The sequence below is a fragment of the Phoca vitulina genome, unplaced genomic scaffold (assembly GCF_004348235.1).
Source record: "Phoca vitulina isolate PV1807 unplaced genomic scaffold, GSC_HSeal_1.0 scaffold78, whole genome shotgun sequence".
NCBI classification, from domain to species: domain Eukaryota; kingdom Metazoa; phylum Chordata; class Mammalia; order Carnivora; family Phocidae; genus Phoca; species Phoca vitulina.
The window spans coordinates 2181943-2197704 of record NW_022589781.1 but is presented as its reverse complement, the minus strand read 5'-3'; the positions used below and the strand labels follow the sequence as shown (position 1 = coordinate 2197704).

The 15762-nt window shown below is 52.0% G+C and overlaps 1 protein-coding gene across 1 annotated transcript in view; it reads right to left on the bottom strand.

Annotated features, from left to right (window-relative positions):
- Nucleotides 1-3213, bottom strand: part of LOC116625449 (calpain-8-like) — a 41769-nt gene extending 38556 nt beyond the window's left edge. The window contains 1 exon segment of the mRNA XM_032393971.1: nucleotides 2977-3213. Within this exon segment, the coding sequence (XP_032249862.1) occupies nucleotides 2977-3213 (237 nt within the window).
- Nucleotides 3214-15762: the final 12549 nt, after the last annotated feature.

Below are 15762 nucleotides of genomic sequence, written 5' to 3'. Positions count from 1 at the left end.
CATCGGGCTCCCTGCTCCGCGGGGAGCCTGCTTCTCTCCCCCACTCCCCCTACTTGTGCTGGCACTCCCTCTCTCTAAAACAAGTTTTTTTTAATCTTTAGAAAAAATAGGCCAAAAATAGGCAAAAACACCTGGAAGTGGCAGAATGCCAAATTTTATGATTTCGGAAAACAGATCTAAGTAGCAAGCTTCATCTATCATCAAGAGGGCGAACGCATCTATACATGGATGTTTAGCCAATCCCATCTGCTTTCCCCTAAAGGCAGGTAAAAGTCAACGCCTTTGCGGGAAGCAGGGTCATCAGAGCCGCTGGTGTGAAGCCCCTGAGACCGACATAGTCAGGTGTCTCCCTGAAATTCAGCCAGTGAAACAGAAGAGCCAAGAACCCAGTTTAAACACAAGCAAATGACTCAAACAGACAGTTGCCCAAAGAAGACATCCAGATGGCCAACAGACGCATGAAAAGATGCTTAACATCACTGATCAGCAGGGAAACGCAAATCAAAACCACGATAAGACACTACCTCACACAGGTCAGAATGGCTAAAATTAGCAAATCGGGAAACAACAGGTGTTGGCGAGGACGTGGACGAGAAAAAGGAACCCTCGTGCACGGCTGGTGGGAATGCAAACTGGTGCAGCCACTCTGGACAACAGTATGGAGGCTCCTCAAAAAGTTAAAAATAGAGCTACCCTACAATCCAGTAAAAGCACTGCTGGGTATTTACCCAAAGAATACAAAAATCCTAATTCAAGAAATACATGCACCCTGATGGTTTATCTATAGCATTATCTACAATAACCAAGATATGGAAGCAGCCAAGGGTCCACGTATTGATGAATAGATAAAGATGTGGTATGTGTATCACACACAACAGAATATTACTCAGCTATGAAAAAGAAAGAAATCTTGCCAGTGCAACGACTCGGATGGGGCTAGAGAGTATAATGGTAAGTGACATAAGTCGATCAGAGAAAGACCAATAGCGTTATGATTTCACTCATACGTGGAATTTAAGAAACGCAACAAACAAGCAAAGGGAAAAAAGAGAGAGAGGCCAACCAAGAGAACACACTGCTGGTCACCAGAGGGGAGGGGGTGGGGGATGGGGAAACAGGTGATGGGGATGAAGGGGTGCACCTGTCGTGATGAGCACCAGGTGGCGAATCACTACACAGTACACCTGAAACTAGTATAACACCGTATGATAACTGGAACTTAAATAAAAACTTTCTTTAAAAAGAAACTTTAAAAAGTACACTTTGTTTCTTTAAAAAATATCAAAAATAGAATCACCAAGTGATCTAGTGACTCCACTTCTGAGTATACAGCCCAAAGAATTGAACGCATGGTCTCAAAGAGATATTTGAACAGCGTATTCATAAAAGCATGATCCATAAGAACCAAAAGGTGGAAGCAACCCAAATGTCCCTCGATTAACGAATGGATTACGAAGCACATGGTGTACGCATACAACAGAATCATCTTCAGCCTTAGAAAGGAAGGACATCAGGCACCCGCTACCCCGTGGATGAACCTGGAGGGCATCGTGATGAGTGAGATAAATACTGTGGGACTCCCTGGAGCGGCCACACTCACGGAGACGGAACGTCGAGCGGTGGCCCCAGGAGCTAGGGAGCGAGGGGCGGGGGCCGGCGTTGAGTGAGGACAGAGGCTCCATTTTGCAAGATGAGCAATGCTCTGGAGGTGCTGGTGGGATGGCTACAGCAGTGTCCATGTTCTTGATGCCCACTGAACACCAGTTACGATGGCAAGTCTTACGTTACGTGTGTTTTACCACAATTAGAAAGAGGAAAGGAAGGAAGGAGAAGAGAGACAGAGTGGGGAGGGAGGGCGCAACGGAGCAAGTGAACTCATTAGGGCCAAGCGGGACCCCTCATCCCCGTCTCCCCCACCCCAGGCTCGTTGGGGTCCTCCAGGTCCACTAGAGCCCACCCTCCTGACACCCCGGGGTCCCGTGGCTCGTGGCTGGTCCCGTGGAGCACTTCTGTCTTTCTTCCCAGGGTGTCCGTGCTTGATTCACACGCCTGTCTCCCCACCGTCTCCATCAGAGCCGAGACCACAGTTGCTCCTCACGACTCCCTGACCACCGTCCCCACCAGGGCGCAGCCAGCCCCCGGCACAAAACATACCTGTCCGTGGAATCACCTCTTGAAATGAGAATATGAAACAGATTCCCGGCCCGGATTTTGCCTACACCCTGGACAAGCCGCACAGGTTTCGGGGGTACGGGAAGGTGGGCCGTGGCGGGCTGCAGGGAGCAGAGCAGGGGGGTCCCTCCGGCCGTGGGAACTGTGTGCAGACCGGGCAGGAAGAACAGCGACCGGGCAGAGGTAACCGGAGCTGGCCGGTGGTCCTGACCACGGCCAAAGAGCCCTTCTCTCCTCACGCTCCCTCCGCCACCACCAGCGAGAACACAGGTCCCATGGCTTGGTTTTCCCATCGTGGTTGAGAAGACAGAAGGGGCCTGGCCAGGGGCCACTGAATGTGGTCCCTTGTGACCCATTTTGTGCGCTGGACACAGGACAGAGCCCTTGATTCTCATGGTCTCACACCCACCCTGCAGAGGGGCTCGGATCCCGCAGCTCAGATCATGTGACGGGGGCATGGAGCAGGAGGCCATGGGCCGAGGTTTGGGGAGGACGGTTCCCACCCCCTGCCCTTGGGCACCATTTCACAGATGAGAAAGCTGAGGCTCACAGAGATCAGCTACGCAAGGAAGGCCCAGCTGGGGTTCGAACCTAAGTTGTCCACTTCCAAAGCCCAGGGGTGCTCTTCCCTCTATCCCTCACTGCCTCTGAAAAGGGTTTAAAGGAGGGCGGGGGAGGGGGGTTCTGAAATATGGGACCGAGGAACTTAGGATCCAGAGGAATGATTTCTCCCTCAGCTGTTTGCCGGCAGACATGAAGGCCCTCCGTCCTGTGTGACTCTCAGCCACGGGCCGGGCTACTTACCCTGGGCCGTTTCCAGACGATGCCTTGGGTTTGGGGGGAGTGTGGTCCCAGATCCTTGTAGCCCAGGGCGGACGGGCATGCGGGGAACTCCGGGTCCTTAAAGAGGACCCCTGAGTCCAAACATTGTCGCCTCAGGCTCTCGAAGTCCTGGCCCAAGTACTTCACGGCTTTCTGGTGGGAGCCAAGACCTTCGGCTGCCGCCCGCTGCCGGGCTACTCTGGCCGCCGGGGCTGACATGGCCATGGGCTCCGCGGGGGAGATGGCGACGGGAGGGCAGAGCCTCGCTGGACTGTCCGAGCGACACCTGCCACCGGGAGGGCAGGCGGCCGTAAACCTTTATCAGGGAAGTGAGTCACCGCCACAAGTATGTACCGAGGTGCTAATGAATCTCACCCACCTTCCCCTTCAGCAAACAATTAGGAGGCTGGGAACCTCGCGGGGCCCCTCCCTAAGAAATCTGTTGGGATCGCAGCCATCTCCACCCCAGGCAAGGCCGGCTTTTGGCCCCAGTGGCCGAGGTGGGAAGACCGGTCCTGCCGCTTGAGGTGGGTGTCTGCCCCGACCCGGGGCGGTGGCTCTGAGCAGGATGAGGACGAGGGGCTGGGGGTTCTGCTTCCCCTCCAGGAAATCTGCTAGGGAGTCGGAGATACCGGAAATCCACACGGCGGATCAGGGTGAGCCCCCGAGAAGGCTGCTCCGCGTGTGAACGAAGGTTTTGAGTTTCTGTCCCAGCTCCACCAGTAATTAGCTCTGTCACTTTGAGCAGGCCATTCAACCTCCCTTCCCCTTAATTTTCTCCTCTGTAAAATGGAAGATAATAGTAGGACCCGCCTCGCAGGGCTGGGCGAGTGACAAGCTGGAGCGTGAGCGTTACTCAGAAGCGCTCAGTACTCGTCAGCTGATGCTGTTCCTGGGGAATGGGGCCGGAAGGGAAGGCCCGGGGCTCAGAGTCACAGGCTCCCCTCCCAGAAGGGAAATGTGACCTGGGACTTTCTTGTGGCTCCAAATTCCTGGGCCTGGTCTCCTGGAAGGATGTGGACCCCATCAGTGGTTTTTCTGTTAATTTTTACTATTGGAGTGTAGTTGACACACAACGTTCTATCAGTTTCAGGTGTAGACAGAGTGACTCTACAATTCTGTATGTCGCACTCCCCACGGTGAGCGTGGTCGCCCCCCCATGGCACGACGATCATCACAATATTGTCGCCTGTGATTCCTGTGCTGCGCTTCCCGTCCCCGTGACTCATGCATCCGGGAAGTCTGTGCCTCTCACCCCACCCCCCCCCCCCCCACCCCCGCACCTGTCCCTCCCATCCCCCCCACACCTGTCCCGCCCATCCCCCCCACACACTGGGAGGGCAGATGGGCCCTTCCCTCCCTCCAGTGCCGACTCCCGGCTTTCCTTCAGGTCCAGGAATGTGGGCTTCAGCAGGGTGCACCCCCTGCTCAACCTTCACACACCGAGGGACCCCGGGAAGGCTCTCCAGACGCCCCCCAACCCACCCGCTGTGACACGCTCTCCTAGTGAGCCTCAGCACCTGCAGACCAATCATTCCCTTGCGGCCCCTGTACCCACCGGGCTCTGACCTCCACAAGGACACCTGTGTGTGCGTTCTGCTCGCCGCTGCATCTCTGGAGCCCTGAGAGCTCCCGGAGTGTAGTGGGGACTGAATGAGCACGCAGGGGTTGGAGACGGCACACCGTCAGGCAGGGGCATCTGTGGACCGACGGGGAGCTCGCGGAATTGCTCCATCCAGCTCCCCTTCTCCCCTGCGCCTCCCGGCACATCCAGTCAGACTGATGGAGCGAGCAAGTCCTTCCTCCTGCCGATAGCAGAGTGAGCACAGCTGGTGATGTTCTCCACGAGGGACCCCTGTGGGGTGAGCACCCTCCTTCCCACCCGCCCGCCTGAATCACCCCTCGTCACATCCAGATGCTGCACAACCAAACCCCCTTCATCGAGGCAGACAGACCTGCACCTTCGTTCCTGGAGCCGGAAAGCAAGGCGCGCGGAGTCAGGAGCACTGTCTGCTCACCAGCCCCTCCCGCACAGACAGCGAACGCCTCCCCATGATCCAGCCGGACGCCCAGGACGAAGCAGCCCGTGCCCGGGGGCTCCGTCAACCAGGACAGATGTCTGCACAGCCTCACGCCCCAGACATCCCAGGGTCCCTCACAGAGGCTGGGGAGGCCAGGCAGGATTGCCCCTCGTGGCACCTGAGTCAGGCGGCCAAGACGGAGTGCTGGGCTTGATCCACAGAAGGACCCAGGCTGTGTCGTCCCCTCCGCAAGGGCCATAAATCACCCAAAGGCCTGAGTGTGCTTTTCAGACAATGACAGTTTGCAGAGCTTGCTGTTGTGCACAACTGTAACTTCGGGAAAGGGAGGGAGAGAGCAGGCAGCATTCGCGTCCTGGGCCTCCCTGCCTCGGAACTCTAAGGCAGGCAAGGGATGACTCGGACATCAGGCGTTGCTAAGGTTTGAGTTATGAGAAACGTCCAGAACAGGCAGATCTATAGAAACGGGGAGGAGATACTGGTTTGCAGGGACTAGCCAGACAGAGGAACTGGGATTGACCACAAACAGGTGTGAGGTTTCTTTTCGGGGTGCTGGAAATTTTCCGGAGCTAGATGTCAGTGACGGTTGCCCAGCATATCGTGTGTGCCAAGAATCACAGAATCGTGTACTTTCAATGGGCGAGTTTTAGAGTATGTGAATTTCATCTCAATCGAAAACGTAAAAGAAAAGAGAATATTGGGACGGAGAAGAGCCGCTGTGATCCATGCGCTCGTTAGCGGTCTCTAAGGAAAACCCAGGCCCCACCTGCCCAGGACAGCGAATACCCCCTCATACTGGAAGACCACGCCCCATGCACCAGCCCCAAGCAAGCGGGAGGTGGGGTCCAGAGTACGGGCTCACCCTCTCCTGGTCTGGGGGTCACAACACCCCAGGCCCCCGTCCCTGGCAGGAAGGGGCCCAGGCAGGCCCAGCAGCCAACCCCGATCCACTGACCCGTTATGACGGAGTGAGGCTGTAAACACCTTTGTTTGGACAGAACGTCAGGTCCACGGCCGATCAGAGACCCACAAATGGTCTGCAGGTAGACTGGGCTGTCAGGCTAGCCCACATCACTCACGTGGCAGACTTGACCCCAAGTCTTGTGATGTTCACGTCCACATTCTTGCCACAACACAGGACCTGCGCTGCCCGCAGCGGGGAGCCCTGACCTGGGACAGGACGAAGTCCACTGACTCATGAGGCCCTCCGCCCCACGAAGCTGCTGGGCAGCGTAAACACTGGGCCGAAGGGTAAGAGGACAAACAAACACCGTTCCTGCCTGGGAGGAGCGCTGATGCAGTGGGAAAAGCAGGGCCAGTTCTGAGGGGACGGGGGATAAGGAAGGCTTCATGGGGGAAGTGGCATTCTAGCTGGATCCTGAAGAACGAGAGACTTGAAGGTGCTTAGGGGCTTGATGGAGGCTGTGAGAGGGGGCATCTGGGAGCAGGGGGTGTGCCCCCGAAGGCCTCCTGTGTGTACCTGCTCCGGATGTCACGCACCGCTTACCCTCGGTGCTGTGGCTACCCTGCATCGTCCGTTTCCCACTGGACCTCCTCCTTCAGCACACAAACAGCCCCACAGCCCTGCCCCTTGCCTCCCTTTCTCGTTACAACGTCAGAGACGTGGGAAACTCGTGGAGCCAAGTTCTCCCCGCCGGCCTCCCTTCCCATCACTTGGTCAGACGCTCAGCAGAGACCACTGGCCATTGGCCCTCGTGACCTCCACTTACGTGACTAACCGTAACATTTGGACACGGGTCAACACTCTTTCCTTCCAGAAAAGGAGAGGAAGAAAGAATTGCACAAGGGATGTCCTTGAGGGGGCAAGAGGCGTTCAGACCTAGAGGCCGAGTCAGGAGGCTGCTCAGAGCTGGGAGCACAGACAGTCCGTCCCTGTCTCGGGGCTGAAGGCAGGAGAGCACATGAGATGTGACGGGGGGACCATGGCACGTTCTCTCCTGATAGCTGTAACGTTTACACACGGGAGTAGGAATTGAGGACATTGGCTGAGAGCCAGAACTGGGTGCAGGTGTTGGAGATTTGAAGGGCAGAGGTAAGAAATAGCGTCTCTGAGCCCAGGTTAGCGAGAGCACAGGAGACGTATGGCGTGGCCACCAGGCAGCGAAGAACCCAGCTGAGCTAGTGAACGTCCACCGAATGTGAGACAAATCAGCAGCATATTGCTGCTAACGAGTTACCCCAAGCTTAACGGCCTAGGACAACTAACATTTATAATCTTACCATTTCTGCGGGTAAGGAAGTCAGGGGTAGCTTAGCTGGGTAGTTCTGACCTTAGAGTCTTTCTTGGGGCTGATGTCAGCAGGGGTGGCAGTCAACCGAAGGCCTGACCGGGGCGGGAGGTTCACTTCCAAGATGGCGCACTCACATGGCTGTTGGCAGGAGGCCTCGCTCAGTGGGTTCTCCAGCTCCAAGTCTGTCTCTGGGCTTGTCAAGGGCGGCTCCCACCACTAACTAGCAAATGAAGCCTGGTGCTACTCAGTGCAGGGTCCCAAGAGAGAATCTAAGTGGCCCGGCTCACCGTTTGGAGGCAGGCACACAGGCCCTGTGTCACCGACCAGGCTAAGGGATTGGCCACATGGGCATGATGTCCGTGCTCGGCCCCTGGCCCTGGAAGCCCTCCCCATTCTCACACATGGGCGCTGGTGAGCAGCAGGATCCCTGTGTTTTGCTGTTGGAGGTTGTGCTGCTCCCCAGCTGTCAGAGCCCATGCCCTAACTGGGGACCCGTGTCCTCCAGGGTGCTCAGTGACACGATGAAGTGTAAACACAACGTGCTTTCTTGAATGGTCATCGTCACTCTGAGACCCTTTTGTAAGAGGAATTTCTTAATTGTTTACTATGAAATATACTCAGGAAGCTGCAGGCTCGGCTCCCGAGGGATGCGCATTCACCCTCACCTGTATTTCTGGAAGCTTCTTCCCATCTTAGTGGGGCATCTTCGAATGTGGGGGGAAAACACATACATCCAAATATATGAATTAAAACTCACCAGAGGCACCCGGCTGGCGCAGTCCACGGAACGTGCAACTCCTTACCTCAGGGTGGTGAGCTCAAGCCCTCCTTGGGTGTAGAGATGACTTAAAAATAAAATGTTTAAAAATAAATAAACAAACACACCAAAAAGGAAAGATAAACACAAAGCTCAGAAGGGTGGTCCTTTCCATCTTCAAGAGGGGGAACTGGGATGGGGAAAAAGTACATAGAGATATAAGTTTTACATACTGTTCTTGGATGGGGTAGGGGACATAGAGGAGTTCGTTATAGTATTAATAATAAAATAATTAAAGGAAGCCATGCACGGACTAATGATGAGAGCGTGTCATGAATCAAGGATTGTCTTCAATCCAGTTTTGAACAGTGACAGTTAAACACAAAATCCCACAGCAGGCAGAGGGGGGTGGCATATACTGGCTGGGAACCCCGCCCTGGAGCCTCAGATATGTGGGCGCTGTGCGCTCCTGGGGGCGGCACCAGGACCCTCACCACCGGACTCCAGCATGGCCCCATCGCTCGCTCCTCAGGCAGAACTTATGGTGAGAAAGCGCCGCTGAGCTGCATCTAACCAGAACCAGAGCACCTGTTCCCTCCCCGCTCGGCCGCGGCTCACGGTCCAGATTCAGCAGCGCCCCCGCAGAAAGGCTCCCGCTGCAGAGATTGTCTGGTGCATCGCACTGAAGTGTAATCATTGCTCTGCTTCCTAGTCCCACTGAGTCAAATCCCTCACACGCGGAAACCGCACTGTTCATCCCTGAGTCTCTGCCCCGTTTCTCAAACTCCTTCACTGTGGCCCAGCGCTGGACACGTAACAGATGCTCAATGCATGTGTGTTGAATAAATAACTCACCAAACATAGGAGTTAGACCCAAGCTTTCTGTCTTGCACCCTTGGATTAGCGGGAGACAGAAAATAACCAAGCCCCACAAGGGCAAAATGAGAGGAATCTAAGTGCACATGTACCCTGAGGGCTCCTATTTCCTGTGTGGTTGTCTGAAAAGGTTTGCACGTATGACTGAAACCAAGACAAACTAGAAAGGGCTTGGAGAAGGCTAGAAGTATCTAGAAATAGTAGCTTTGATGCAGCCCCTACGAGCCCGGGACCCAGAGTAGACTCGGATTTCGGCTGTGCTGCCCCATCCTCACAGTCCCCTGGAGAAGCCACTCTTCCCGCGGGTCTTTGCTCATCTGACACAGAGGACTTCAGAGGCCCAGTGCACAGCTGCGCTACGTGCTCGACCCGGCTACACTCGTCTGGAGGAGACGGGCTCCTGCTGAGCTGAACACAGCGTCAGTCCTGGAGGCGGGCCGAGCCCCCGGGAGCAGGTGAGGGGAACCCCTCGCGGTTATGCACGCACACGCACACACGCTCCCATCACACACTGAGCCGCACCCTCCCCTGTCTGGGCAACAACCACCCTGGGCAGCATCAGCTGTTGTCCACCACGTGCCCCAGATGAGGAAGGGTAGCTGCATCACTCGGCTCCTAAGTAGCAGAGGAGGATTTGAACCCAGGTTCATCCTCCCTAAAAGCCCATGTGTTTTTCCAAGACACTATATTGACACTTTTTTAAAGTCGATTAATTAACATATAGTGTATTATTAGTTTCAGGGGTAGAATTTAATGATTCATCAGTGCTCATTACATCACGTGCCCTCCTTCATGTCCATCACCCAGTTACCCCATCCCCCCACCCACCTCCCCTCCAGCAACCCTCAGTTTCCTGAGATTGAGAGTCTCTTATGGTTTGTCTCCCTCTCTGAACCAGCTCTTCTTTATCCTTTCATCTGTTGACGGACATCTGGGCTCCTTCCACAGTTTGGCTATTGCAGACATTGCTGCTATGAACATTGGGGTGCAGGTGCCCCTTCGGATCACTGTCTGTGTATCTTTGGGGTAAATGCCCCAAAGTGCAATTGCTGCGTTTAAAGAGACAAAGGACCACATGAGAACGTGGAGAATGCACCTGGAGGGTTGAACTGGGGGAGGCTGCTTTCTCGACACAGAGTCCCCGCAGGCTTACTGGGCTCCAGCTGCTAGTGTGGCGGGGAGACACTTTCCTTCCAGCCGCAGGGAGTGAGGGCCAGGGACACCGGGGACGGCCCCTGCTCCCCCCTGCATCCATGACCACGTGTGGCCTCTCACCCCAGCTGAGGTTCCAGCCAGCGGAAGCTCCGGAGGAAGGGGTCCTGGAAGGTGCCGGAGCCAGGGTGGGCTGGCCACAGCAGCTGGTGGTCTCTGCTGCCCCCTGGAGGCCTGTCCCATGCCGACAGGCCTCCGGAACCCCTGGAAATGCAGCCCTTGAGGAAACATTGTAGTAACTCACACTTTCCCGCTCTGCTCCTCAGAAGGTGGCTGCTAGCTCGTTTTCCCGATAAAGAGTATTTTAAACCCATGTTTAAATGGCGCATTCTGAAAATGGATAAAGGGAAAGAACCGTGCCTTTATCCTGCCTTTCCTGTATGGGCTGTATTTCAGGGTAAACCGTTGATAAGGCAGAATCGCAGCTAATAAGAGAAGGAGTGAGAGAGAATTGGAAGAGTCAACATCTTGCAACCTTCAGTGAAATGGTGGATCTAAGCATCTGTCACCAACGGATGATAAAGCCTGGAGACGGTGGGCGGGCCAGGCCGGCACTGTCTACACCCAGTCCCAGCCTGCCCATTGCCAAGCAGGGACTCTCCTGCCTTCACATGCGCGACAGCAGGGTGTAAAACACAGGGCCACCGGTGAGGAGCTCAGTCGTCTTCTCAGAAACGACCTTGAATGTGATCAACCCCTAGATCTAATTGCCATTTAGAGACAATAAAGGGTTTACAAAGGTTTCTCAATATCGGCACTATTGACGTTTTGGACCAGGTAACTCTGCTGGGGTTGCTGTTCTGTGCATCACAGGATGTTTGGACGCATCTCTGGTCTCCTCTTATTAGATGCCAGGAGCACCGTGTAGTCATGGCAACTGGAAATGCCCAGACATTCCCAGATGTTCCCTGGGTGGCAAAACCTCCCCCAGTCAAGCCACTGAGCTAGAGACACAAGTCCAATGACACCAGAAGGGTTCCATCAGCCAGCTCCCAAATGTGGAAATTCTACAGGACGAATGGTACACTTTTTTCCACAAATAAATGTCACGGGGGGAAAGGGAGTGAGGGCAAGGCAGTTATAGATCTAAACGTAGTTAAGAAACCTAACAATCAAATACTATGCTGGGGCTCCTGGCTGGCTCAGTTGGTGGAGCGTGCAACTCTTGATCTCAGGGTTGGGAGTTCAAGCCCCACGTTGGGTATAAAGATTGCTTAAAAACTTTTTAAAAAATCAAATACAATGCATAAGCCTTTTTTGGATCCCAATTTGAACAAACTGGGACATTTTGGAGACAATTGGGGAAAACTGAACATAAGATGAGTATTACATGCCATTTGCTACAACATGGACGGAGCTAGAGAATATTATGCTGAGCAAAGTAAGTCAGAGAAAGACAAATACCATATGGTTTCACTCATATGTGGAATTTAAGAAACAAAACAAACAAACATAAGGGAAGGAAAAGGAGAGACAAACCAAGAAATAGACCCTTAATTATAGAGAACTGATGGTTACCAGAGGGAGCAGCGGGGAAGGGGGGCGGATAGATGAAACTGGTGTTGGGGATAAAGGAGGGCACTGTCGTGATGAGCACTGGGTCACGTATGGAAGTGATGAATTACTATATTGTACACCCGAAACTAGAGTTATGTTAACTGTACTGGAATTTAAATTTTTTAAAATGGGTAGGGCACCTAGGTGGCTCAGTCAGTTAAGCCCATGACTTTGGCTCAGGTCATGATCTCAGGGTCCTTGGATCGAGTCCCACATCAGGCTCCCTGCTCAGAGAGGATCCTGCTTCCCCCCTCTGTCTCTGCCGCTCCCCCTGCTCGTGCTCTCTCTCTCTCAAATAAATAAATAAAATCTGTTTTTTAAAATGGGTATTATATGATATTAAGAAATTATTAATTTTGTTGAGTATAAGATATTTTAATTTTTATATAGATACATTTGTCACATCTTTATCTGATACACACTCACACTAAAGTATTTTCAATTAAAATGATATTTTTCTGCCGTTTGATTTAAAATATCCAAGCCAAAAAAATGCAGGGGTACCTCCTCTCCTTTGAAAGTTCTCCTGATCTGAGCCTTTCTCATTACAAGATGACCCCCTTTCTCTCTAATAATGCTTTTTGCCCTAAAATTTATTTTGTCCATTATTAATAGTTTTGCCAGCCTCTTTCTCATTAACGTTCACATGACCTTTTCCCGTTGTTTTATTTTCATTCTTCCTGTACTATATCCGTATGCATCATTCTGTTCACATAGATCAGTTGACCACTGATTGAGTCCCTGATTCCCTGATGTTAATTAAACCAACCTTCTACTCTTTTTTTAAATAACCTCTACACCCAGTGTGGGGCTCAAACTCACAACCTTGAGATCAAGAGTCAGATTCTCCACCAAGTGAGCCCTCCAGATGCCCCCCACCCACCTTGTATTCTTGGTGGTATTTTCACATGTATGTAGCTGGATCCGGTTTGCTAGTATTCCCTTCAGAAGACAAAGAGGGATGTGGGTCAACCTGGAAAGGGCGTGTCCTCAGGTGAGGCAGCTCTGCCACTAAGTGGAACCCTGAGGGGCTGAGAGGGAGAATTCCCAGCAGGGGGAGTAGCCGCACCCAGGGCCTGAGAGAGACAAGGCCAGAAAGACGTCCGGCCCCACCCTGCCTCTCTTGGGGGCCGTGGATGGTCCAGGGCCTCCCATGGGATTGAAAATATACATTTCCGCGGCTCAATAAGTGAACTTTGAGCAAAGTGAGCCAGAAAAATCTTATGGTCCATCAAGATATTCAAATAAAGTACTATCATTCATCATATCATCAAAATTATGACACCAAAAATAGCATATTTTTAAAATTTGTGAGTTCATGTTGCTCCCCACATGTCACTCTAACCCTTTACTACTCTTTGTAAGTAAAAAGCATCGTGAAAAGAAAAAGCTTGATATTTTAATGGCACTTCTTTCCCAGGTTTGGAAGAATGTGGCCACATTTGCGTATGCGCTGAGCCCCACGCGCCTGGAGCTGGCCCTCAGCTTTCCTGTCCCGTGGGGGTCGGCCAGAGAGGTGCCTTCAGCTGTTATTTACACCTTAACGTGAGTGAATTTCAGATGCTTTTATGGAAGATTTTCAAATGTGTAAGAACAGATCATAGGGGCGCTGCAGACACAGAAAACAGGGGGATGCCCTTAAGAGGGAGGGGAGAGGGACCTGAAGGGAAACTGCAGATTTTGCCCAGAGTTTGGCTTTGTTAGAATCTTGTCCCTGACACCAACGCACGCATAGCACACAGCCCAGGTGTTAAACACTAAAAATGAAGATGTCATTTATAGAAGTCCTTAAAAAAAATTCCCTTGCCGCCAGAAGTACGCTAACAGCACTATAAAACTGAACACTCAGGAACATCGTTGTTTAAGACTGGCTTTGAATGGCCCAGTCCTGGAGACTGGAGCTGCTTCTCACGATCGGGGGGACCCTCTGGAGGGCTATCAATTGCTCACCGCTCCAAATAGAGAAAAATATCTGGAGTTAATTAAAATGGGCCAATACCATCCATGTGGGCTGGAAAGAACTAATGTGGGCTGGAAAGAACTAATGTGGAATTAAGATATCAGCCAAAGGCCAGTAAAAACACAAGTCACTAGTGAACTGAATGCACAGCTCCTGGGAGGAGATCAAAGCACATTTTTTTTACACTCTGCTCCAGCATATTTGATGTTTCTGCTTACATGACCAGCTTGTGTGGAGAATGGGCTCTGTTTTCCTGCGAAAGTAGCCAACACTGTGGCTGAGGGTAGCGGAGCGCACCACGCCTTCCTGCCCACGCGGGCTTCAGACTCAGAGTGCACCTGACCGTGGGGGAAGAGCCAATCCGAGAAACGACCCTGTCCACGGCATTTGGACCATTGGTCCTTGGTAACAAATACTGAACACTGGTCAGTAGTTTTGATTTTCACAACGTGAAACTACTTTCGGTGCATTCTTAGAGCAAGAAAATGAGGAAACTCATTAAGAATGTTGGAGGGCGTTACAAATACAGAGAGGGGAGCTTCAAAACAAGCCACAAGGTCTTCATTTGGAAGTGAAGGTCAATATGAACTCACGTGACAAAGTATAACTATTTTTAAAGATTTTATTATTTTTTCATTTGAGAGAGAGAGCACGCGCCCATGTGCATGAGCAGGGGGAGGGATAGAGGCAGAGAGAGAAGCAGGCTCCCCGCTGAGCAGGGAGCCCGATGCGGGGCTCGATCCCAGGACCCTGAGATCATGACCTGAGCCGAAGGCAGACACTCAACCGACTGAGCCACCCAGGTGCCCCAACAAACTGTAATTTTGTAAAAGTTAAAATTTTATGTCGTTTATTCATTTTCATCAATATAAAGTGAGCTTGCATTTATTTACCTAATTTTTTTTTACAATTAATTACCTAATTAAGAGAGAACCAGCAGGAAGGTAAAGCTGCTTAAATTAAATATTAAGTATTAGATTAAATTTCTAGGCACCGAATAAAGATAGGAATTCTGCGTTATATACAAAACTGGTTAATGTCATACAGGACAAGGAAACTGTAACCTTCGGGATTTGAGGGGGTATGTCTCTGATTTGTTCAGCTGAGGGCCTTGTTCTTTTATTTTTTACCTGAAAGAAATTATCTGCATCAGTAGCAGACAAAAATCTACATGTTAACATGTAACCTTATAGAGTCTGGGTGCTATTCAACGATGAATAATCAAACAAAAGTACATTTCCCTAAAGAGTGAGAAAACAGGGGACGCCTGGCTGGCTCAGTCGGTGGAGAACATGACTGTTGATCTTGGGGTTGTGAGTTCAAGCTCCATGTGGGTTGTAGAGATTACTTATAAATGAATGAATGAATGAATGAATGAATGAGTCATTTAAAAACAAAAGAAAAGATAATCCCTGGGTGGACATATTAGCTGGAGAAGACAGAGATTTGTCCCACCCAGGGCCAGCAGGCACCCAGCCTCCTGACTGTCCTCCTTCCCCAACAACCCGTTTGCCACACTCAAGTTAAAAGTGTTGGCTGAAGCTCTGTTCTCGAGGTCCAGACTTGTCCAGCTAGCTCACCAAGCCACATGTCCTGGCTCCCGCTCTCCTCACTGGCCTCCTCCCTGCCTCCTATCAGCCCATCCACCCTCACACGAGCTGAACTAGCTCTGGGCCCCCCTTGGTTATGACTTCCTACCTGGAGCCTTCCAAGACTCCCCAAGTCTGGGTAAGGGTTTTTAATGTGCGCTTCCCGCCATAGCAACTATCAGGGTTATTCATGGTCACCTATTTACATGCCTAAATTCTCTGTGAGCACTGTCCTGTGCCTGGTTCATGGCTGAAGCCCAGTGCTACACCCACCCACAAATTACACGGATGGTGGATGAATGGACAGATCAACCAATCACTGAACAGGTGCTAGGAGTGGGTTGACAGATAGGAGAGAGAAAGAGAGATGGTAGATGGTGGATGGATGGGTGGGTGGATGGATGGATGGGTGAATGGATGGATGGGTGAATGGGGGATGGATGGGTGGATGGATGGATGGATGGATGGGGGGATGGGGAGATGGATGCATGGATGCATGGATGGATGGGTGGATGGGGGATGGATG